The 24479-nt window shown below is 57.7% G+C and overlaps 1 protein-coding gene across 1 annotated transcript in view; it reads left to right on the plus strand.

Annotated features, from left to right (window-relative positions):
* Positions 1 to 15243, plus strand: part of THBS4 (thrombospondin 4) — a 30357-nt gene extending 15114 nt beyond the window's left edge. The window contains exons 8-22 of the mRNA XM_058656283.1: positions 937 to 1074; positions 3000 to 3068; positions 5190 to 5342; positions 6572 to 6676; positions 7546 to 7653; positions 7869 to 8028; positions 9199 to 9317; positions 9993 to 10045; positions 10583 to 10776; positions 11929 to 12107; positions 12462 to 12510; positions 12592 to 12788; positions 13148 to 13320; positions 14779 to 14918; positions 15060 to 15243. Of these exons, the coding sequence (XP_058512266.1) occupies positions 937 to 1074; positions 3000 to 3068; positions 5190 to 5342; positions 6572 to 6676; positions 7546 to 7653; positions 7869 to 8028; positions 9199 to 9317; positions 9993 to 10045; positions 10583 to 10776; positions 11929 to 12107; positions 12462 to 12510; positions 12592 to 12788; positions 13148 to 13320; positions 14779 to 14918; positions 15060 to 15121 (1899 nt within the window). The 3' untranslated portion in view covers positions 15122 to 15243. The remainder of the gene's footprint in view (positions 1 to 936; positions 1075 to 2999; positions 3069 to 5189; positions 5343 to 6571; positions 6677 to 7545; positions 7654 to 7868; positions 8029 to 9198; positions 9318 to 9992; positions 10046 to 10582; positions 10777 to 11928; positions 12108 to 12461; positions 12511 to 12591; positions 12789 to 13147; positions 13321 to 14778; positions 14919 to 15059) is intronic.
* Positions 15244 to 24479: the final 9236 nt, after the last annotated feature.

Here is a 24479-nt window from a genome sequence, read left to right on the forward strand (position 1 = left end):
GCTGCCACCACGGCCTCTGGCCTGGCACTTTCTGAAGTTGTCCACATGCCAGGCAGGCTTCCGCCATGCTTCTGCCAGTGTGGGCAGGGAGGATGGATGGAGGGCTGTATTTTAGGGGTGCTAGGCATGCATTCGGCCTGTTGAAATTGAGGGCACAACTAGAGGAAGGCTCATGCCAATGGCATCCTTCAGAGAGACCTCCTAGGCCAGAGTACCAACTCGGAGCACACAGGGATTGCTCCAGGCTGGGTTAACCAGTCCTTCATCCAGGACAGGTGGCAGGGCCACCACCCTGATGTGTGTCTCCCCTCCAAGTCCTGTGGGGACCTGCAGTCCCCTCCCCATCCAGGAGCGCGAACAGCCCCCTCCTCCCGGTAGTGTAATGCCCAGCAGTAAACCGTGCCCCCTGCCCCTCCAAGCCCTGGCTGGGAGAAACATCTTAACACATGTCCCAGAAGTGCATTCTGAAAGGGGAGGAAGTGGTCATGTATTTTACATTGTTGAAAGTGGACATTTTTAAAGAGAGGGAGAGAACCAGTCTCCTAGATTCCAGGAGCCCTGGGATAGCCTCCAGATGCTCAGGCACAGGAGACGGAGCACCTGCCCAGAGGTGGCTGCCCGAGGGCTTTCCCTCAAAGTGTTCCCACAGCCAGGGCCATGGTGCTGTCACAGAGGGGATGGATTCCCAGCAGGGACAGGCTGTTGGACATCGGGGCCCCGTCAGCTTGGACACATCATTGTCCTGTAACACAACAAAGGCCACAAAAGGATGGCCACAGGTAGACCAGCTCAGAGGTGAGATTGGGAACCGTGATGTTGCAAGCTTCTACTTCCTCTGGTCATTCCCCCACCGAAACCAATCGAGTGCGTGAACAAACACGTGCGAGACACGGAGTGTGTTCTCCCCGTGTGGCTAAGAGTGAACTCTGTCTGCAGTGCAAGTACCGTCCCTGCTACCCCGGAGTGCACTGTGTGAACTTGGCTCCTGGCTTCAGATGCGATGCCTGCCCCGTAGGCTTCTCGGGGCCCCCAGTCCAGGGCGTGGGAATCGCGTTTGCCAAGTCAACTAAACAGGTGGGTTAAAGTTACGGACTGCGCACGTCTCACCTTGAGCAGTGTTTCGGGTTGGCTCCATGTCTTAGCCTGACCCCTGCCCTTGGTGGGCAGCCAGTCATGGCATATGGTCAGCATTGGGAGGATCTTCCACTCATTTCTGGGTATCAGTGTTTAAAAAGTTGGGATAAGAGTACCACTTGAGAAAGAGTGAATGGAATAATGCTGAAAATGTGGCCTGAAAAAATGGAGTCTTGGGTCATTGGTAGCCTTTGAACATTTGGTCCTGCAAAGTAACTTGGAAAAAATTGGAGATACACCAAAGCTTTAGACAGCCATGTCAGCTGTGTAGAGGTCTGGTGGTCCGTCAGAAGCTGTATTACATACGAGAGGCTCACAGGAGGAAAACGGCCCCCAGGAGTCCTGCTCTTGGTCGGATGACAGCTGTCCAGTGCCGGACAGCAGCTGAATGCTTCCAGAAACGTCCACTTCATCCGAGCCGTCATTGCTCCAACAGACTGCCTGCTGCTCTGTGAACACGTTCTCCTGCCTGAGCAGAGTCCTCCGCCTCGAAGGAGGGCAGGTGGCCATTATCTGCTTGCTGCCCATCAGAGGATTCCAGGGCCTCCCTTCATGAGACCAGAGAAAGGAAGCAAGGCTGATACAAGGGGTGACAGGAGCCCATAAGCGTGGTAGCCCCAAGTTTCCCTCCTCTTCTCTGAATTCCCAGGCTGGAAGACGGTAGCAGGAGAGTGGATGAAGTGAGCTACAGGGTGCCAGAGGGTGAAGCACTCCCCCCTTGGGCTCCTGGCAAAGTGGCAGGTGGAAATGATGGGGGGGTCTTCTCACTAAGCAGAACCAGCTTTAATGCAACATCAAGGCCAGCAGAAACAGAAGGAGACTAAGGGTGCACAGAGCTAGCCCCGGGATGGAACCTGGTGCACAGCAGCCCATGGGGGGCTGGGGCTGGTCCCCAGAATGTGACAAGTACAAAGGGCTCCACCCTGCCTGAAGCCAGGCACCCAGGGGCTTCCCCCTCAGGACCAGGAGCTCCCAGGATGCATGACATCAGCCCTAGGATGTGGCTGAGAGAAACAGTCACCTGCCACCAATGGCATCTAGAGGGACGTGCTCCAGGTATCCATGTGATGCCCATGAGGCAGCGACACACATGTGCCAGGAAAGGAGTAGCACTAGAGCCGGGCCTGATTAAAGTCAGAGCAGGCAGGGGGTGTGGGCATCCTCAGACTCAGGGCCAGGACACGCTGTGCCACACAAAGGACAGTTATGTGTAGCAACGGCTGTGAGGACACACCACCCAAGGGTGACAAGGGATGGGTGCCATCATTTTGAAACAGGCCCTTGGGACAGAAGTCAGTTTGGAAAGTGGCCAGATGACATTGTGTTGATGCAGACTTGCAGGTGCTGGACTGGCAGCCTCGGCAGGTGGCTGGGCAAGGCAGACAGAGCTCCAGGCTCGGAGCTGATGCTAAGGACCAGGTGTGCACCACAGCACTGAGAAACAGGGCAGGAACAAGCCCAGCCGGGGGTGATGCTCCAAGGACAGGGTTCAGGAAGAATGCCGGTGGGCACCCAGCTACAGTTAGAAGTTTCCAGAACTAGGGACTCGAGTTCTCAGAAGAAACATTTTGAGTCCCAAAAACTATTTAAAAATTAACAAAAAACCCTCTCCTGGCTGGATGGTGGTGGACCACTGTGGGAGCGGGGGTGGGGGCTGGGGGAGGCTGTGGCACTACCCTTCTAGGCCTCCCGACTTCTGCCAGGGCCACTGTCATTTGCAATTAGCCCTGACTGGGACACGTGCTAGGGTGAGGTGGGGGCTGCCGTGACCCAGGCTCCCAGACTCCCACCCTAGCCGTGCCTGGGGAAGGGGCCAGAACAAAAGCAGCTGGTTTGCAGCTGTGGTGACGCGCTCTCCACAACAGGTGTGCACCGACATCGATGAGTGTGCCAACGGAGCATGTGTGCTCAACTCCATGTGCACCAACACTCTGGTGAGTGTCTCTTGTGGCTGGGGCCCTGGGGGGCGCCCTCGGGGGGTCTGGGGGGGCCCTGGACTGGATGCTAATGCAAACCCCCAGGGAGCCTGTGAGCTCATACACCTGAGGCAGCGCCAGGACCAAAGCTGTATGCTGGGAAGGGGTTTCCAATCTCAGGATAATTTTGTAAATGCCAAATTTGCCTTTTTAGCATCTAGTGAAACTGCGATGCTGGCCTCTTGGGGAGCCGTCATAGCATGTCTGCATGTGCCCTGTGAGGACAGGAAGGCCTAGCAGTCCCTAGCAACAGCTCTGGTTGTACTGCTGGCTGCCACCTCAAGCAGCGCTCTGTGTTCTCACACAAGTTTCTAAAGCTCATTTGTGTGGGACAGAAATGATTAGCATTGAGGGAGGCCTGCAACTTAAATACTCAGATTTGAGTTTTCCATCTCAGAGGTGTCCTATGTGTCCAGGGCAAGGGACGCAGCAGACCAGTGGGCGTCTGACCCACTGTTAGAACTCAGGCTAGGACTCCCACCGGGAGGAGCAGGCTCTCCTTGCTGGCTCCCCACCCCAACCCACGTTTCCGGGGGGCAGCGGTACCAGCTCAAGCAGCTGAGCCCTGCCACTCAGCAGAGATGCACATCCAGTTCCTGGTTCCCAGTCCCACCCGCCTGGCCCTGGTGGCTTGGGACGCCTGGGCAGTAAGGCAGTCCACCTGGCCCTGGTGGCTTGGGACGCCTGGGCACTAAGGCAGTCCACCTGGCCCTGGTGGCTTGGGGCACCTGGGCAGTAAGGCAGTCCACCGCAATCCTCTCTCTCTCTCTCTCTCTCACACACACACACACACACACACACACCCTCTCTTCCCCCCACCCCCTCCAGTAACAATTAGAACTCCCCCCTCCCATGGGCATGTCTCCTGTCCTGGGTGTCTGAGATGGTTCTGGAATGCCCAGATGGCATTCCTTTCAGTAGGGAAAAGGACTTCACAGACATCGAGTCCCTTACTGTGCAACTCCCAGGAGCTCCGTGGGCAGCACCCTGCAGGCTGTACTGCACAGCTGCAGAAACCACAGCACACATGTCTTAGGCAACATCTCATGAGACTTACAGGGACCAGTGCTTGACACAGCAGAGCAAAGGAGACACTCCCTGAAACTCCCAGCGACCCATCAGTGGCTGGAGTCCCAGCCCGTGCTGCACCAACTCCAGCTTCCTGTTAGCGCGTGTCCCAGCAGGAAGCAGGTGACGGCTCAAGGACCAGGGGAGGCCCAAGTTGAGTTCTCAGCTACAGGCTGCAGTGACGGGAGCCAGAAGCTTTGGCTCCAGCTGACTCTGTGTGGGTGCAGGGGCTCAAGCACCCAGGCCATCTTCTCTTGCCTTCCCAGAGACATCAGCAGAGAGATCAACTGGAGGTGTAGCAGCCAGGGCTCAGGCTGACTCTCATGGGATGCCAGCATTACAGGCAGTAGTTTAACCTAGTACACCACAATGCCAGCCCCCACCAGCTTGCTCTTAAATCAGTTCATCCTCCCCGTGCCCAGAGCCAACTCTGTGCCTCCACCTCCCAGGGCCTCTTCCTTCTCCTGCTGTTGCTGTCAGCTGCCCCTACCCAGGGCCCCCCACCCTCCAGGGCACGCATGCTTCCTGGTATCCCCGGGACCTGCAGCAGCCTCCCTCTGATATCTGCACCAACATGCCCACACGCCTGGAAGACACAGGGGCTGAGCTGCCGCCTGTGACACCTGCATCCCACGCCACAAAGCCAGTTCCAGTCCCAGCTGCTCTACTCCTGATCTAGAGCCCTGCTGATGTGCTGGGGAAAGCACTAGGACATGGGCCCTGTCAGCCACATGGGAGACCCGGTTGGAGTTCCAGGTGCCTGGCTCTGGCCTGGCCCAGCCCTGGCTGTTGTGGCTATTTGGGGAGTGAACCAGCGGTGGAAGATCCTCTCTCCCTGTCTCCGTGTCACTCAGCCTCTCAGATCAGTTAGCTAGCTGAGAAAAGAGAAAGGCACCATTTGGGCAGGAACAACAAGGATTCCACTTGGCCCCAACATCCGTGAAAACCAGTGGAAAAAGAACCATGGCACTGCAGGAAGACAGGCCCTGGCTTCTCCCGTTTGTCCCCTAGGGATCCTACCGCTGCGGGCCCTGTGAGCCCGGCTACACCGGGGATCAGACGCACGGGTGCAAGGCCGAGAGGAGCTGCAGGAACCCACAGCTGAACCCCTGCAGCCCCAACGCACAGTGTGTCGAGGAGCGGCGCGGGGAGGTGACGTGCGTGGTGAGTGGCTTGCGCCTTGCTCCCTTGCCACTCTCAGCATCCAGCTCTCAGGAGTCTGCTCGCTCCTGGCAGAAATGAACAGGTGGCAGGTAGGCTGAGCACGCAGCAGCAGAGGGCCAGCACCCACTCAGTGGGCCCTTGCCGTCCTCAGGGCTCTCCTCTCCTGCCCAGGCGACGCTGCGCTTGGGGGTGGAGGCCCAGATGCAGTCTTCGCCCGTCCCCTGCTGCTGTCTGCAAGCTGGCCCTTCTCTAAGACTTCCAGTGTCACAGTCTGGCCAGCACTCCAGGTGCAGGTTCGGTTCAAAGGCAGGGACTGTTTCAGGCCCTCTTACACCCTCCTGTGTCATCTGCCCACCCCTTGCTGGGCAGCCCAGTGTAGGCTGCCCAGACTGTGATGCCCAGCACTGTGCTCAGTTTGGGGAGGAAGAGGCAGAGCGTGTGAGCGGGCCTGAGCTCCAGAGGCTTCCTGCGAGAGAAGAGCGGGAGCCCAGTCCCTGCAGCCCATCCCCAGGCTGCACCCGGTACCCCTCACGCCCCTCGGGGCTGCCAGAGCCTGGGTACTTTGGCTCCTTGGCACTGGCTTCCCAGCAGCAGCAGTAAGGATTCGGGGAGACAGCTGGCTGCCTGGGTCTGCCTCATGCCTCTTAAACCATGTGTGAGTAGCATTTCCCACCACGAACAGTCACTTTGCACATGGGAACAGCAAGCGGCAGACACAGCAAAAGATCAGAATGTCATCCATGCGGAGGACTCCTAAACATGGTGTGGGCACTCAGGTCAGGTGGCCAGACCGGGGCCCAGTGCCTGGAAGAAGTGACGCTCTCCCTCTTGGCTCAGTGTCCCCCTGCCCTCAGGGAAGTGCAGGTGGCTAAGGCCTGTGGGGTGGCAGTCGCATTAGCTGGCTGCTCTCTTCCTTTCAAAGAAAATTTCTTTAAAATTAAAGGTGCAGAACACATGCATGTGTGAGACACGTGTGTGCTGCCCCTGCACCATGTGGAAGGCAGGAGAGGAGACTTCCTGACAGTCGGGTGTCGCCTGCAGGCCCGAGCCGTGGGAGGGCAGGAAGTGGTTTCATTCCTGCCCTCCTCTGACCTTGCGTGGGGGTGACCCACGAGGCTGCTCGGTGCCGTCCGGTGGCTGTGCAGTGTCTCCTGACTGCCTGTGGACAGGGGCTGCCTGCCTGGGAGTCCTGGCTTGCAGCTTCTCCCTGAGCCACGTTCCCTCTGCAGTGCGGAGTCGGCTGGGCTGGTGACGGTTATGTGTGCGGGAAGGACGTGGACATCGACAGCTACCCCGACGAGGAGCTGCCGTGCTCTGCCAGGAACTGCAGGAAGGTGAGGGGGAGGCACATGTGTGCACATACATGTGCAGAAACACGCGAATGAGCTTGAAAAAGCTGAGCTGCCACGTGCAGTGGCTCATCCGTTGCAGACACTGGTTCAAATGCCACTGCTGCCCTCTGATGTAGCTCCCTGCGAAAGGCCTGGTCAGAAGCTGACTAAAGTAAATCCGGGTCCCTCGATCCATGTGGGAGACCTGGATGAGGCTCCTGGCTCCGGACTGGCCCAGCCCACGCCATTGCTGTCATTTGAGGAATGAACCAGCAGATGCAAGGTTTCTCTCTCATTGCCTCTGCCTTTTTCTTTCTTTTTTTTTTTTTTTAAGATTTATTTATTTTCATTACAAAGCCAGATATACAGAGAGGAGGAGAGTCAGAGAGAAAAGATCTTCCGTCTGATGATTCACTCCCCAAGTGAGCCACAACGGCCGGTGCTGCAGTGATCTGAAGCCAGGAACCAGGAACCTCTTCCAGGTCTCCCACGCGGGTGCAGGGTCCCAATGCTTTGGGCCGTCCTCGACTGCTTTCCCAGGCCACAAGCAGGGAGCTGGATGGGAAGTGGAGCTGCCGGGATTAGAACTGGCGCCCATATGGGATCCCGAGGCGTTCAAGGCGAGGACTTTAGCTGCTAGGCCACGCCGCTGGGCCCGCCTGTGCCTTTCAAAAAATAAATAAGTAGATGTCTTTTTTTCTTTTTGCAAAGTCATGGAGAGAAGAAATTAAGTGCACATAGTGCCATGGCCTTTTTGAAGACCCCTTGTGTGTGGGCACGTGGGCACACACACACACACACACATACACACACACACACACACAGGGGTTCTGCACGCCCATGCAGAGCGGGCCGCGTTGGGCTTTCCCCAGGACAACTGCAAGTACGTGCCCAACTCGGGCCAGGAAGACGCGGATGGAGACGGCCTGGGTGACGCGTGTGATGAGGACGCTGATGGTGACGGCATCCTGAACGAGCAGGTGTGGCTGGGCAGGGCTGGCCCGGGAAGCGGCTGTCTAGAATCCCCTAGAGGCATCTGGAATGTCCCCCCATGCCTGCCTCTGACAGCCCTGTGGCCCATCACACCACGAACTTTCGCAAAACCAGCGGATGTGGGTCCCTAGGAGCCGTGACGGCATGAGGGCCTGGGAGGCATGTGCAGCGGGCTGAGCGAGCCCCTTTACCTGCCCCACAGGATAACTGTGTCCTGACACACAACATAGACCAGAGGAACAGCGACAAGGACATCTTTGGGGATGCCTGTGACAACTGCCACACCATCTTAAACAACGACCAAAAGGACACTGACGGGGACGGGAGAGGGGACGCGTGCGATGACGACATGGATGGGGACGGTGGGCTGACTCGCGTCCCCGAGCCCCTGTTCCCTGTCAAGACACACAGAACTCCTGGCTCACAGCAGCCTGTACCTGGGGTGGGGGACAGGGCAGAACTCAGGTTGGCCTGTCCTGGGGAAGGGTCACGGTCCTCTTCGCTACTGAGCGACCCCTGGGAGTTTCTAGAAGTTTGTCATATCCACGAGCTGCTTCTCCGTAGGGCACCAGCCTCCCTGATGCCCGCACCCCTGCCCCTGCTCTCCACGAGGCCTGGGTGTGGAGGTGGTGGGGACGGCTCTGGACAAGGTCCCAAGTCGCAACCCTGAGGAGCCTTGCCTCCTGAAAGCCTGGCTGTTGGCCAAGCCCTAGCTGGTGCTCCCAATTTCTGGGAGGTGACCCTGGCGTCTCCCGCCTCTAACTCAATTGTCTTTTTTTGTTTTTAAAGATTTATTTATTTTTATTACAAAGTTAGATATACAGAGAGGAGGAGAGACAGAGAGGAAGATCTTCTGTCTGATGATTCACTCCCCAAGTGAGCCACAACGGCCGGTGCTCCCCGATCCAAAGCCAGGAGCCAGGAACCTCTTCCATGTCTCCCACGCGGGTGCAGGGTCCCAAGGCTTTGGGCTGTCCTCAACTGCTTTCCCAGGCCACAAGCAGGGAGCTGGATGGGAAGTGGAGCTGCCGGGATTAGAACTGGCGCCCATATGGGATCCCGAGGCGTTCAAGGCGAGGACTTTAACCGCTAGGCCATGCCGCCGGGCCCTGACTCAATTGTCAATGGGACACTGCTGAATGTGGTTTTGGAGAGAGGGCCGGGGTGGTGTGGCCCCAGCAACAGCCATTTCCCCAGCCCTTGGGGCGCTGCTGTGGCCCAGACCCCCTCAGGCCTTTTCTCCGGGGTCAGCCGCTTCTCTGTCCTGGCCTCTCCTCTCACTTCCCTGCTGGCCAGGGATGGTCAGACAGACTGCACTTCAACAGACGCAGGTGAAGGCTGCCATGGGCCACTCCCTGCTAACAGACCCCAGAATCCATCCTTGGAGCCACCCCACTGACCTCCAGCGAGGGGGTAGTGGCCATGAGGCCATGGCCCGGTCAGCTGTGGCTCCTGGCCAGTCTGACCTCCCAGCACCCAAAGCCAGTGTGCTCCAACCCCACCCACAACACCGCCCCGGTGCTTTCTTGCAGGAATAAGAAACATTTTGGACAACTGCCCCAAAGTGCCGAATCGTGACCAACGAGACAAGGACAGTGATGGCGTGGGGGACGCCTGTGACAGCTGCCCTGATGTCAGCAACCCTAACCAGGTCAGTGGGGCCGAGGGGCCGCCCTGCACCAAGGCACCCAGGGCCAGTGTTCTGAGGGTGACTTGACTGGCACCACAGGGGCCCCAAGGTCCCCGGTGCCATGGCACAGGCTGGGGAGTGCCTGAAGCTTCAGCCACATGCACCTGCTGAGGCCAAGGCTGGGCTTCTGTGAGCGGAGAGTGGAGTACGACAGCCAGCCTGTGGGACCCTCGCATCCCGGAGAGGTGGGGGTGACCTGTCTAGATGAGTGCAAGTGATGTGTCTGATGATTGGGGGTGACTCTGATCAAGGGTGACATTTCCCTTCTAACACCCTGGGAGGAGAGGCGACGTCGCTGTTACTCGCTGTGGGAAGAGAGCCAAACCAGCCGGCCTCCATCCCCCGCCACAGCTGCGCCCCTCTGGCCTGTTGCAGAGTCACATCCTTGGCACCACAGCCGGTCAGCCCTACTGCCCTGTGGGCTGACCATGCTCACGGCTTTTCATTGCAACTGGCACTAGGAGAATTCGGCACCATACTGCCACCGACACAACACTGTCCTGGGGCAGTGCTGTGCCCTTCGGGTTCCAGGCGGACAGTGCCCGAGGCCTGGTTCCCAGGGGCCGGGGCTGTGCTCTCTGCAATGTTCTGTCTGTGAAGGCCTAGTGGCAGCTCACCATTTGCTGTTCTCTGCAGTCCGATGTGGACAATGACCTGGTGGGCGACTCCTGCGACACCAACCAGGACAGGTATGGACAGACGGCAGTCAACCACAGTGTGTCTCCTCTCCAGCCTCCAGCTTCCACTTTGGGATCAGTCTGGGTGGGCTGAGCTGCTGGGGGAATACCAAAGGGTCACCCTGAGAAGGATGGGCAGGGCAGGGGGTAGCAGGGTCAGCCTGGGCACTGGGCGTTCCAGCAAGAAGGCTCTCGTGGGAGGGGCAGGGCAGCCCCGTGCCTCCCCGGGGGTCCTGCAAATGAGAAGGTACGAGTGAGCGCCCATCTCTGACATGCGCAGCAGCTGCCTCTACCCTAGAGGACTGTGGCGAAGTCCAACTAAGGCCCAGCAGACAGCTCCTTCCTTGGCAGAGCCCTCCCACTCGGGAATGCCTCCATGTTTCTCTCTAGCATAACCTGCTGCCCTCAGCCCTGTAAATATGCAATGTCCCCAGATCTGAGCAGAGTGGGCGCGTGCACCTGAGTTCTGGTAAGGGGGCAGGCCTCCCAGAGTGACCTCCTGGCTGCCAGGCGCCCACTCAGGCCCGCCCCACCCCCTGTTCTCCACAGTGACGGCGACGGGCACCAGGACAGCACAGATAACTGCCCCACGGTCATCAACAGTGCCCAGCTGGACACAGACAAGGATGGCATTGGTGACGAGTGCGATGATGATGATGACAATGACGGCATCCCGGACTCCGTGCCCCCAGGGCCTGACAACTGCCGGCTGGTCCCCAACCCCGGGCAGGAGGACAGCAACAGTGAGTGGGGACAGTGGCACGAGCCAGCCCTGTGCCCTGGGAGTGTTGAGCAGGCACAGTGGTGATGGTGCAGGCAGGGCTCACCTGCCAAGATGCCCCAGGGCCAGGCAGGGCAGTGCATGGTGCTGCCACAGGTCTGACCATGTGTCTGCTGACCCTTGGGGAGGGCAGATGCGGCCCCACAGTTGGGGCACCAGGGACTTGCAGCTAGTTTGGACACCTGTGGCCTGCAGATCCCCGGCATCCAGTCCCAGCTCTGCTGGGAAAGGGGCTCAAGGACTCAGGTCCCCGTCTCCCCACCTGGGAAACCAGGACTGAGTTCCGGGCCCCAGGCGTCTGCCGGTGGTGGGACATTGGGGAGTGAAGCAGCAGATGGGAGCTCTCTTCTCCCTGTCCAATTTAAGATTTACTTATTGGAAAGGCAGAGTTACAGAGAGAAGGATCTTCCACCTGCTGGTTCACTCCCTAAATGGCCACAGCCATAAACAGAGCTGAGTCAATTCGAAGCCAAGAGCTCCTTCTAGATTTTCCATGCAGGGACAGGCCTTGGGCTGTCTTCCGCTGCCTTCCCAGGCCAAAAACAGGGAGCTGGAACAGACGTGGAACAGTTTGGACTCAAACTGGCACTCACATAGGATGCTACTACTAGATGATTAGCTTGCTAAGCCCACTGCACTGGCCTTTTTAAAAAAATAGAAAGGCAGTTGCAGAGAGAGAAAGAGGCCTTCCATCTGATCTACTCTCCGAATGGCTGCAACGGCGGGAGCTGAGTGATACGCCTGGAGCTTTCTTCCTTGTCTCCCAAGTACTTGAGCCATCCCAGATCATAAGCAGGGAGTTGAATCAGAAACGGGGCAGCCAGGGCTTGAACTGGTGCCTATATGGGATGCCAGCACTGCAGGCAAAGGCTTAGCCTGCTCTACACCATGGCTGCTGCTCCAAAAATTAACTTTTTTCTTAAAAGTGCGAGTGCAGAGGCAACAGACACTGAATGGCATGGGTCTGCGGTCAACAACTCAGGCGGCACCCTGAGGGGATGCTGGCCTTACATACCACAGCGCCAGCCCTTCTCCAAAAAGCAAGCAAGTCTGGTGTTGTCTGAGCCTGGGCCCGGCCCCTGCCAGCTCCTGTCCCTCCTGTCCCCTCCCACAGGCGACGGCGTGGGGGACATCTGTGAGTCTGACTTTGACCAGGACCAGGTCATCGACCGCATTGACGTGTGCCCCGAGAACGCAGAGGTCACCCTGACCGATTTCAGGGCCTACCAGACCGTGGTCCTGGACCCAGAGGGGGATGCCCAGATCGACCCCAACTGGGTGGTCCTGAACCAGGTGCGTGGGCCCTGGATGGCAGCAGGGACCCTGTGGGATGGGTGGGGCCCATCCCAGCCCCACTCACATCACCCCATCCCTCAAAGCAGCTTGGTGACCTTACTGTGCCCACCTCACAGATGAGGACTGCAGTCGGTGGCCGGGCAGCCTAGCTGGGAGTCAGGGCAAGAGGGCCTGGAGCGGCGGGTTCCTGTGGGCACAGCCCCAAGGACTCGTGCTGGGGCCAATGCTGCCCCTGGGCTGTGAGCTTCTGTGGCCTCCGTCCAGATGCACGCCTGACCACACAGCGCAGCTGGGCAGGGTGGGTCCCTGCCTGTGCTGACCACCATCCTGTCCCGGTCCCCCCCTCTGCAGGGCATGGAGATTGTGCAGACCATGAACAGCGACCCCGGGCTGGCAGTGGGTAGGCATGGGGTTCCCCGAGGCTGTTGGGGTGGGGAGCTGCCCACTGTTGAGTTTCCCTGACCTTGGCCTGTACCGCCAGGGTACACGGCCTTCAACGGGGTGGACTTCGAAGGAACCTTCCACGTCAACACACAGACGGATGACGACTACGCTGGCTTCATCTTTGGCTACCAGGACAGCTCGAGCTTCTATGTGGTCATGTGGAAGCAGACAGAACAGACCTACTGGCAGGCCACTCCATTCCGGGCCGTGGCCGAGCCCGGCATCCAGCTCAAGGTACCACTCTCTGGGATGCTTACCTGACCCAGAAGGTGACAAATCCCTGCTCATATCCACGCTGGGGTGACCACAGGTGCCCTGGCAGACACCTGGGTGCCAGCCACACCCTGATCTCCATCGCTTCCAATGGGTGGCGGGGAAGCTGAGCACGAGCCGGCCCTGGGCGGTGGGCCATAGTCCTGGGGCCTGGCCGTGTCCTGCCTTAGGAGCAAGCACAGGGTGACAGCCTTGGTGACACACCTGCAGGACACAGCTGAATTCCAGCAGGAGAAATAGGGGAGGGACAACACCTCGGGGTGCACAGTGCACTGAGCAGGTGGGGTTCCGTTCTCAGCCCTGCTCATGCTCTCGCCCAGGCTGTCAAGTCGCAGACAGGGCCTGGGGAGCACCTGCGGAACTCGCTGTGGCACACGGGGGACACGAGCGACCAGGTGCGGCTGCTGTGGAAGGACTCGAGGAACGTGGGCTGGAAGGACAAGGTGTCCTACCGCTGGTTCCTGCAGCACCGGCCCCAGGTGGGCTACATCCGGTACGCAGGGGCCTTTCCCGGGTCAGAGCCGCTCTGCCAGGCTGGCGTGGGGGGCTTAGCCGGGTCAGAGCCTGTTCTGTGATGTCGGCCACACTAGCCTTGCTCAGCAGCCTTTCTAGAACAAGCAGTTTGCAATGTGCCCTTTTCTGTATCCAAAAGAAACTGTTGAGAGCAGCACCTACATTCATAGCTGAGAAAGCCCATCTGAGCCCCAGCACATCATCAGGAAGAACTTAACTCCCAACCAGATACAGAGACCGGTCAGACACGGCCCGAGCACGGGGCTCACTGCTGTCGATGCCCGCCACCTGCTGGCAGCCCCAGGGGCTCACCATACACCCCCAAGTGTCAGTGACTAACATGGCACCACGGGGTAACAGGAGTTTCCAGTGAGGCGAACGCCTCTTGTCAGACGAAGCCAAGCACTCAGCAGCTATGCAGTTTCCCCTGGAAAACCCCAGTGTGCTGACATCAGTGCCCAGTATCAGTGACCATCCCGGGGCGGGGGGCAGGCAGGGCCCCAGCTCCTCTCATCCTGGGCACGCTGCTGCCCAGGTCCCTGGGACGACCTCTGCTAGGGAGTGCTGCCTCCAGCACAGCAGCCATCAGGGCAGCCTGCCAGTGTGGGCACAGGATCCCACTCGCCAGCAGTACAGGTGTGAGCCATGTAGACCTAGAGGTGGTGACGGCCACAGCCCGTGGGGTCACTGTGAGGTCCCCACACCATGCAGTTCTCAGAACATGTCCTCTCTAACATGGCCTGTGCCTATATAGGGGCTTTGCCAAGTTCATGGAAAATGGAGATTCTGGTGCAAAAACATTCTCAACTCCTTGCCTGGGGTTCTTTTCCATCAACTTCTGAAGGTTGTAAAAAACATTTTCTTTCCACCACGGGCACATGTTGGGGGACAGCATCCCATGGGGGAGTGCCCCAGATGGAGCCCTGTGCACCCTGGGATAGGAGGGCAGCTCAGGAGCCCCAATCCTGCCCACTGTGGAAGACTCGGCCCCAGCTCTCCTGGGCATCTGGGGAGTCAACCTAAGGATCAAAGACCTCCAGAGAGATGGAAGGAGATTGTATCCACTGGTTCAGTCTCCAGATGTCATGGCTGGGCTGGACTGAAGCCACATGCTTCATACGGGTCTCCCACGTGGGAGCAGAGGCCCAAGGCCTTGAGCCATCCTCTATGTCAGGTGCATCAGCAGGGAGCTGGATCAGAAGTGGAGGTGGGCCTGCACCCCAGGCACTCTCCTGTGGGATGCTAGAGCCTCCAGCAGCACAACTCCTTGCCTCAATATAAGATTTTTTAAAATTACCTTCTTTTACACCAGAATCAACTTGGTCTTTTAGGACCATGTTCCATGACCTTTTTGGAATAGGCTTGCCTGTGTCTGTCAGGGTTGCTCCCACACGGAGCAGCGGGGGGCGCCGGCTCTCATGCCTTATGCTGTGTGCAGGGTGCGGTTCTACGAGGGCTCTGAGCTGGTGGCCGACTCCGGGGTCACCATCGACACCACCATGCGTGGAGGCCGTCTGGGTGTGTTCTGCTTCTCTCAGGAGAACATCATCTGGTCTAACCTCAAATATCGCTGCAACGGTAATGACCCTGGGGACCCTGTGCCTGGGGGAGGGGCCTTCAGTCTGCACACTCAGAGCAAGGGGTCTGCCTTTGGGGGGTCCAGCCTGCAGGGGGCAGTCCTAGGCGTCCCCTGACCACCCCTGCCTTGTGTCCCCACAGACACCATCCCTGAGGACTTCCAGGAGTTTCAGACACAGAACTTCGACCGCCTGGACAACTGAGGCCAGCTCGCCGGCCGTCCCCACCGTCCCCCACGCTGTGCACTGCACCTTCTGTCACATGTGTCCAGGCCCTGTCCATGGAGACACTCCCTCTGAGCAAGGCAATAAAGCAGAAAGCGCTAGTTGTGGCCTCTGCATGGCTCGGGTCCAGCAGGGGGCACGGGCTGACACCTGTGTGAGTCCCATCGCAGATGGCAGCAGCTCCCACCTCCGTGGGGGGGTCCCTGACCTGCCCGCTTGAACAGGTTCCCAGCGGCAGTGGGCATTCGGCACCCCTGCGGGAGCGAGCTGACCAACCCGGGGCCTCACCTGCGGTTCTGCTCGGGGCCTTCTGTGGGCATCCACACAGGACGTTGCCTCCCACGTGTGCTATGACCCACGGCCCCCACAGGGCATATCCAGGGCTGACCCCAGCCTGGCCCTTCTTAACTCCAGTGGTTAACTAATCATCCAGGAGTGTTTCTGGCCAGTGATACATCGTTCTACTCCAGAATTCCTGCAGTTGCTTAAGTCAGCAAGGAAAAAGAGCATATTTTACTGTGACTGACAGAAAATGGGGGAGGGGCGGTGCTGGCTGCGGCAGCCCTCAACAGCAGCATCCGTGTGGGTGCCAGTCAGCACCTGGCCAACGTGGCTCACCATCCTGCTTCCTGCACACACCCGGAAAGGCAGAGGATGGCCCGAGGCCCTGGGCCCCCACAGCTGTGTGGCAGGCCCAGGCAGAGTGCCAGGCTCCTTGCCCAGCCCTGATCTTACATCTGTAAAGTGAACCAGCAGGTGGAAAATGTTGATTTTTTTTTAAGAATTACTTGTTTGTATTGGAAACGCAGATTTACAGAAAAAGACAGATTTTCCATCCACTGGTTGACTCCCTAAATGGTCACAGTGGCCAGAGCTGAGCTAATCTGGAGCCAGGAGCTTCTTCCAGGTCTCCCACATGGGTGCACAGTCCCAAGGCTTTGGACTATCCTCTGCTGCTTTCCCAAGCCACCAAGAGCTAGATGAGAAGTGAACCAGCCTGGACATGAACTGGCACCCATATGGGATCCCAGTGCTTGCAAAAGTAGGATTAGCCAATTGAGCCATCGCGCCGGGCCCAAATACTTATTTTTTGAAGGCCTGCCCCCAGCTGTCCTTGCTGCTGCTGGGCCGGGAGCTGCCAGCCCTTGGCAAGCCAGTGCTGACACTCCCCATCTACAGAAACGTCCCAGCACCCAGCCGGATCCCCTGGCCGGGGCGGGGCTACCTCTCAGTGCCCCCTCTCTTACCCTGTGTCCCCTGAAGATCCCAGCAGTCACAGCCGTGAGCGGGTGCCAATGACGTGAGGCTTACTGATCTCATCAGAGGAAAAGCTCCTGTGTGCTCATCTCCCCAGCGCCCTCCCCAGCTAGGAATGGCTGGGACTAGAGGCAGGAGCCAGGGACTCCATCCCAGTCTCCCCCATGGTGGCAGGAACCCAGGTGCCTGACTCACCTGCTGCCTGCCAGGAGGGTCTGCGTGAGCAGGAAGCTGAAGCCAGGCCTGGAACCTGAACTCCAGTAACCCGATCTGGCACATGGGCAACTGCATTTTTAAAAATACTTTAAGGGCCCAGCATGGTAGCCTAGCGGTTAAAGTCCTCGCCTTGTATGTGCCAGGATCCCATATGGGCACCGGTTCTAATCCCGGCGGCTCCACTTCCCATCCAGCTCCCTGCTTGTGACCTGGGAAAGCAGTCGAGGATGGCCCAAGGCCTTGGGACCCTGCACCCGTGTGGGAGACCCAGAGGGGCTCCTGGCTCCTGGCTTCAGAATGATCCAGCACCGGTCCTTAGGGAGTGAACCAGTGGACGGAAGATCTTCCTCTCTGTCTCTCCTCCTAATACCGACTTTCCAATAAAAACATCTTTAAAAAATATATTTTTTATTTGAAAATCAGACTTTGACAGAGTAGGAAAAACAAAAAAGTCTTCCATCTGCTGGCTCACTCCTCAAATGGCTGAAGCAGTCAGAACTGAGCCGATCCAAAGCCAGGAGCCAGGAGCTTCTTCTAGGTCTCCCACACAGGTGCAGGGTCCCAAGACTTTGGGCCGTCCTCGACTGCTTTTCCAGGCCACAAGCAGGGAGCTGGATGGGAAGTGGAGCTGCCGGGATTAGAACCAGTGCCAATATGGGATCCCGGTGCCACCGGCAGAGGTTCAACTTACTCTACCACTGTGTGGGACATGGACATGTTAACTGGCCTCTTAACAGGCCAAATGCCTACCCCAATTATTCAATTTTTAGAAATTCTGTGAGATATCTATCAGTTACTCCAAACTATTGATGGTTTGAAGCCAGACACTGCAGGAACAGTGACGAGACAATGTGGCTGAAGCTGCAGATCAGGGAGGCAGCGGCTGCAGGTACCCTCGGTGGGGACCCGGGCTGGCGATACCAGGCCGGGCCACCACCTGCGAAGCTGGTATCCCATATGGGCACCAGGTCGAGTCCTGGCTGCACCACTTCCCACCCAACTCCCTGCTAATGTGCCTGAGAGCAGTGGACATGACCCAAGTGTTTGAGCCCCTGTACCTGTACGGGAGACCCAGACGAAGCTCCTGGATTCCGGCTGGACTAGCTCTGGCTGTTGTGGCCATTTGGGCAGTGGACCAGTGGTCAAAGATTTCTCTATTCTAAGTTTGTGTTTCAATGAGTAAATAACGTTTTAAAACAGAAATGGCCACGCACTCAGCCTGCCCTGGGCACCCACCCTGTTCTCCGACTTGGAAGCCCAGGTGTACAGCTTTCAGGAAACGAGGTAGAGAAGTTGGGGGACGCAGGGAGCACTTGCAAGAGGCTGACCAGAGCAGACACATGGACTGGCTGGCAGGGGGTCCGTTCCCTAATGCACGTGGGCTTCTAGAAGGTTTTCCCTGCTTAAACTTAGCACAGCAACTCAGATTCCCATTAGTGCTCTAGTAACGGCACTCACTGGACTCCCCATTGGGTTCCCAGGAGCCTTCAGCCACTCACCTGCTAACGTGAACCCACTCCCCGGCCTGGCCCCTCCCGACCTCCCACTGAGGTGCTGCTGGGCGGGAGAGCTCAGGACAGATGGGGTACCAGGGCAGAAGGCACCAGTGGGGAGCAGGCGCACACGGGCAAAAGAAGGGCAGCCCTGTTCCCCTGCCAGGCTGTAGGTCCTTGTTTGAAGACAGCTGTGACTGTCCACAGCCTGCCTCCGACACTGGGCACACACAGACACCCGCTACTTGCACATCCATCAGGGCAGACCCCCTGAAAGATCCCGACCACGAGCCAAAACAGATAGCAAGCAGCTGAAGGCCGCACCCAGGGGTTGCTGCGCCACCCTGTGGCTCAGGGAGCCCACAGTGAAGCTCACCAGTTCAGACTCAGACTAGGTGGACGGGGATGGGGGGCACCCTCAACAGCAAGCTTCTGATCAGTCAGCCCCAACTAGGAGGGGGACTGCTGACCCTCAAGACCTCAAGTCTCCTCCAGGTCCGTGGGCCCAGGCAGCTCTTCTGAGACCCGCAGCCCATGGGCTTGCTCTAACCGTGGGGAAACAGGACGTGCAGCGGGAGTGTCCCAAGGCCAAGAGCAACACTCTTCTGACCCCGGCGCCATCCACGAGGGGCGGCCACCGCAAGATCCGAGGGACCAGGCGCTCGGGCCTCCCCTCCCGGCTCCCACCCCGAGGTGAACACCTGGGGGCCCTCATTGCCCTGACAGTGGGCCACGTATCCACTCCCCACCGGTGCCGAACTTGTCCCCTGGACTCAAGTTCTCACAGAAAGTGGTTGTTCGAGATAAGTCAGGTCAACTCCTCCAGTGGTATCTCAACCAGCCCCTGGCCTGCTCCTGGGGCAACCTCCTCCTCCACGACTCTTCCTTCCACTCTTGAGACACTGCCCCTCTTTGGGGGAGTGACATTTTAGCCAAGGTTGCTGCGGTCCTGGCTGGTCCACCCCACCCCAGTATCCACGGTTACTTCTCTCTGACTAAAGCAGATGACACCTGCGCTACACAACACATTTGGGTATGGCAACTGTTACCAAACAGCAAGGGGGAGACGCTGCAGCAGCTTGCTTCAAAAACCAAACCAGAGCAGCAGACTGCTTGGAGCCTTGACTACAGGGGCTGCTGGCCCCAGGGGGCAAGACCAATCTCAGGCGAGGGTCACAGGTGGACGTGACCCAAGACCACACACCCGTGTGCTCTGGGACAGTCACGGACTGACTCCAGGTCACACTACTCTCTCCTGGCCATCAAACACTGGCTAGTTAGCATCAATGCAACAAGCTTTAAGTACAGAACAGGCAATGCTGCAGGGCTCTTCAACAGTCACTTAGTGGAGAAGGAATTAGGAAGCTTCTGGGGAAAATGTAACGGCTCTGAGTATAATCCCTGGCTTCCTGAACATGCTCTAAACTGCTAAGTTGCAAATCATGACTGGTCTAAATCTTTTGCCATCCACAGTGTGATTTTTTTTAAGATTTATTTATTTTTCATTGGAAAGGCAGATAGAGAGGAGGAGACAGAGAGGAAGATCTTCTGTCCGATGATTCACGCCCCAAGTGACCGCAACGGCCGGTGCTGCGCCGATCCGAAGCCAGGAGCCAGGAACTTCCTCCAGGTCTCCCATGCGGATGCAGGGACTCAAGGCTTTGGGCCGTCCTCAATTGCTTTCCCAGGCCACAAGCAGGGAGCTGGATGGGAAGTGGAACTGCCAGGATTAGAACCGGCACTCATATGGGATTCCAGCATATTCAAGGCGAGGACTTTAACCACTAGGCCACCGCACCAGGCCCCACAGTGTGATTCTTAAAATGATTTGTCTTTGAACAAAGTATTGTTGGTTCTGTACTTCATGTCATGGCTTCTAGGCTGCTTCCCTGAGACCCAAGATTCCAATGCTCTGGTGAAGAACTCTTGGATTAAAGTCATTTATCTGCTCCCTACCTGTATTCAAAACCAGGGGAACACTTTAATAATTCAACACTGTTTTAAAGTCAAAGTCTTCAGGTTTACTAAGAGATGCTCTTAAAGCAGACATCAGACTGTGATGTGAACTGGAGGAACCAGGAGTAGGCAAGGGTTTTAGAGAAAGCAAAACCCTGAGAACCATTCCAGATTACTGAAAGATGGAGCTCCGATGAGCCCAGCATCACTGATACCAAGCCAACAAACAGCACAACCCCCAAACTACAGATCTACACTTTTTATGAACATGAAGTAAATACTCTCAATAGTGGCAAACCGAACCAAAACCACACTGGAAAGATGACACATCACGGACAAGTGGGACAGACCCGAGTCCGAATTCCCACTTGAGCGCACATCGTAAGTCACACCGGCAGAACGGAGGACCGACACTCCACGGCCAGCTCCGCAGGTGCAGAGGGAAGAACTGACAATGCCCAGCATCACGCCTGGTCAAAGCAGTCAGTAAACCACGCAGGGAAGGGCCACTCCTCAGAACTGTGGAGGCTGCAGGTGACAGCTGGACAACGGAGAGCATCCTGGGTGGGGAAAGCTGGAAGCAGGGCCTCCGGTCAGGGCGAGCAGACCGCGTTAGCACTGCGAGTGCTACCAAGAGCATTTAGGAAGGAAAAAGAAAGGACGCCAAAACTGCTCAAGAGGAATTCAACTCATCCACGGTTGCAACGGCTTGATGTTGTACCTGGGAAAACCTAAACACCCCACCAAAGGGTTCTTAGAATTGACCAACCAACTCAGGCTGCAGGTTACAAAATAAAAACAAAGCCAGCAGCTCTGCATATGGTAATAATGAACTCAGTAGTCAAGGAAGCCACAGCAGTCACAAAAATCAAATATTTAGGAATAAACTGAATCAAAGATGTGAAGGAGCTAATGAAAATTATCAAACATTGATACAATAAATTATTAAACACACACAAAAATGGAAAGACATTCCTTGCTCGTGTGCTCATTATAACGGCTAACCACCTAAAGCAATCCACAGAGCCAATGCCATCTCTGGCAAAACAACAACATTGTTTACAGAATCACAAAGAGCACCCTAAAATGCATATGAAATCACAAAGGACTGAGAACAGCCAAAGAGATCCTGAGCAGGAGCATGAGGCAGCTGCCTGGGCTCAGCGCTGTGGCCGATGGTGCTAGCACCCATGGGGCACTGGTTCAAGCCCCAGGCACTTTCAACCCAGCATTTCTGCTGAGAGGCCTGGGGAGGCAGCGGAGGATAGCCCAGATGTTTGGGTCCCCACACGCACGTGTGAGACCCCAGGCTTCAGCCTGGCCCATCCTCAGATAGTGTGGCCATTTGGAGAGTGAACCAGCACAAGCAAGATCTCTCACTCTGTCTCTCGTTGGTTCTCTGTAACTCTGACTTTCAAGTCAGTAATTTTTTAACAAGTCATAGTAACTTATACAGCATAGTGCTGGCATGGCAACTGACAGACTCCTCAGTGGACTAGAATACAAGGCCCAAAAGTTACCAACATACATAACCTAGTGTTCAGACCACACCGCAGCATAAGGGTAATCTCTTCAACAAACTGCGTTAGCAAAACCACACACCTGCAAGAACGCGATTAGATCCGTATCTCTCACTATGTAGACAAGTCAACTGAGGATAAAGAACGCACATTAAAAATCAAGTTGCTGGAAGAAAACACTCCACAACGCTGACCCCGCGGAGGACTTCCTTGGCAAGACCCCCAAACCACAGGCAACAAAAGCAGAACTAACGACCGCGTCGTATCAGACTGAGGTGCGTCTGCACAGCCAAGGCAACGGTCCCCACTGTGAACACACGTCCGACAGAAGGGGACAAGGACCGCAGCAGACAGCTCTCCACATACCAACGGGCAAGCAACCCATGCGCAAATGCTCTGCACTGCACCATCAGGCAGTGCCAACCACCACCACTGCGGGAGATCAGCTCAGCCCTGTCGGGATGGCCCAAGCCCCAAACTCCTGGAGCAATAGATGTCAAGGGGGACGCGTCCACTGCGGCTGGATCCACAGTGGAAAACAGTGTGGAGGTTTCTTTAGAACCCAGAGACAGGGCTGGCACTGTGGCCCGGCAAGTCAAGCCACCACCTGTGACGCCGGCATCCCACATGGGTGCTGGTCGGAGTCCCAGCTGCTCCACTTCCCATCCAACTTCCTGCTACTAATGTGCCTGGGGAAGCAGAGGAGGATGGCTCAAGGTCTTGGGCCACTGCAGTCCCGTGGGAGACCTGGAGGCAGCTCCAGCCGTCCTGGCCAGTCGGGGTGTGAACCAGTGAATGATAGCTTTCTTTAACTCTGCCTTCAAATAAACAAATGAAACCTTGAAAAAAGAAACACCTGTGCCTGGCGCAGTAACCTAGCAGCTAAAGTCCTCGCCTTGCATGCGCCGGGATCCCATACGGGTGCCAGTTCGTGTCCTGGTGACCCCACTTCCCATCCAGCTCACTGCTTGTGGCCTGGGAAAGCAGTCGAGGACGGCCCAAAGCCTTGGGACCCTGCACCTGCGTGGGAGACGTGGAAGAGGCTCCTGGCTTCGGATCGGTTCGGCTCCGACCGTTGCGGTCACTTGGGGAGTGAACCAGCGGATGGCAGATCTTTCTGTCTCTCCTCTTTCTGTAAATCTAATTTAAAAAAAAACTTAAAAAAGAAAAATAAAGACTTGCCATAGGATTCTGCATTCCCACTAAGCACGTATAGGCCCAAAAGACACCTGGCACCTGAGCCCACCTGCACCGCCCAGTTCACAGCAGGGCCTCGCGGCGGTCCCCGCGGCGGCCAGCAGGGGGCGGCAGCGCCACGAGAACGGCCCGCCGCCCGCGCACGCGCACCGGCACCTCGCCGCAGCATGGACGGCGACAACGACGCGGCCCACCTGGAACGGCCTCCCCGAGGGCCGAGTCGGCGGACACGGCTTCCGCTGCCCTTCCACTGCCCTTCGCTGGGCCGTCACCGCTCGCGGGCGACGGACGCCTCGTATGCCCCCCAGGGTGGCCCACGGGGGCTTCGGCTAGTGCTCCAGGGGCCACCGCGGCCTGGCAGGGAGCGGACATTGGCACCCAGCGTGGGAAGCGTGGCCACCCGAGGCCGCCTGTCCACCCGCGCACGGACTCCGAGGAGAGAGGTCCACGGAAACCAGTCCGTGAGGGCACCGTGGGCTTTATACCCTGGCGCAGGCCTCGCCCCCCTGTCCATTGGCTGGGCCGTCAGGGCTTGAGAGCTCATTGGACAACGTGTAAGACACGGCGATGGGTGATTGGTAGCACCAAGCAGAGGGCGGGACAGGAAGTGGCTGCGCGCTCTCGTCGGAAGCTGGGCCTTGTTCTGCCCGCAGCTGGTGGTAGTTGACTTGGAATGGCGTCCCACTGTCCCGGTGCAGAATACGGAGTGCGCCTGGGGACGCGTTCCCGGCCCCCCAGCTGCTGGCCCAGGACCACACCGCGAGTGGGAAGCCTGGTGGAAAGTGGGAAAGGAGCCTGGATGTGAAACGGGGGCGCAAAGCAAAGGGGTTGCCAGAAACACCCCAACCCCCAAGAATACACACCCTGGACCCCCAGGAATACACACCCAGGCTCCCAGGACTGCACACCCCAAACCCCCAGGACTGCACACCCAGGGTCCCAGGACTGCACACCCTGAACCCCCAGGACTGCACACCCAGGGTCCCAGGACTGCACACTCCAAACCCCTAGAATTGCTTACAGCCCAGCCCTGCCCAGACTGGCAGCGTCACAGCATTCCTGCCTTCTCCCAGGGGCCAGGCGGCTACCAGGCTGGTAACCATGGCTCGTAAAATCTTGGGAGCGACTTCACTCATGGCACACCCAGCAAACCCTTCAGGTCCAGAAGAGAGAGAGAGAGAAGCCCCAGGCCCAGGGTTCGTCCCCCTTCCGCCCCAGCCTGGATCTGGCTGGGGAGGGCCCCCCAGCCCTGCACCCCCAGCCCTGCACCCAGCCTTTGTTGCCTTGCTCACTGCTGTGCTCCGCCCCTGGCTGTCCCACCAACCCTGGCTAACACATAGAAGCAAGTGCTGGCAGGGCTGACTTGGGAAGCCTTCCACTCTGAATGTGAGCCATCAGACACGGGCACTCGTATTTCTACTACGACACCTTGGCCGGGGAGGACAATCTGCCTCTGGCTTGTCAGGACCCTGAGTGAGCAGGGCTAGGAGTGGTTCTGTCTGGGAGCTGTGCGCGCCTTTCCGCACTCTGAGGCCTGCCCTGGTGGGGCAAGGCAGGGTCAAGCCCAAAAGGTTGTTTCTCTCCAGCGTCTCAAAAACATATTAACTGGCAGGTGGAAAGTTCTGGATCCAGGGTAGTGCTGTGAGGCTGTCACTTCCTGTTTTGCTGTGAGAGGAAAGGGGCTACCCTGGGCCTCCA

The sequence above is a fragment of the Ochotona princeps genome, chromosome 28 (genome assembly GCF_030435755.1).
Source record: "Ochotona princeps isolate mOchPri1 chromosome 28, mOchPri1.hap1, whole genome shotgun sequence".
NCBI lineage: Eukaryota > Metazoa > Chordata > Mammalia > Lagomorpha > Ochotonidae > Ochotona > Ochotona princeps.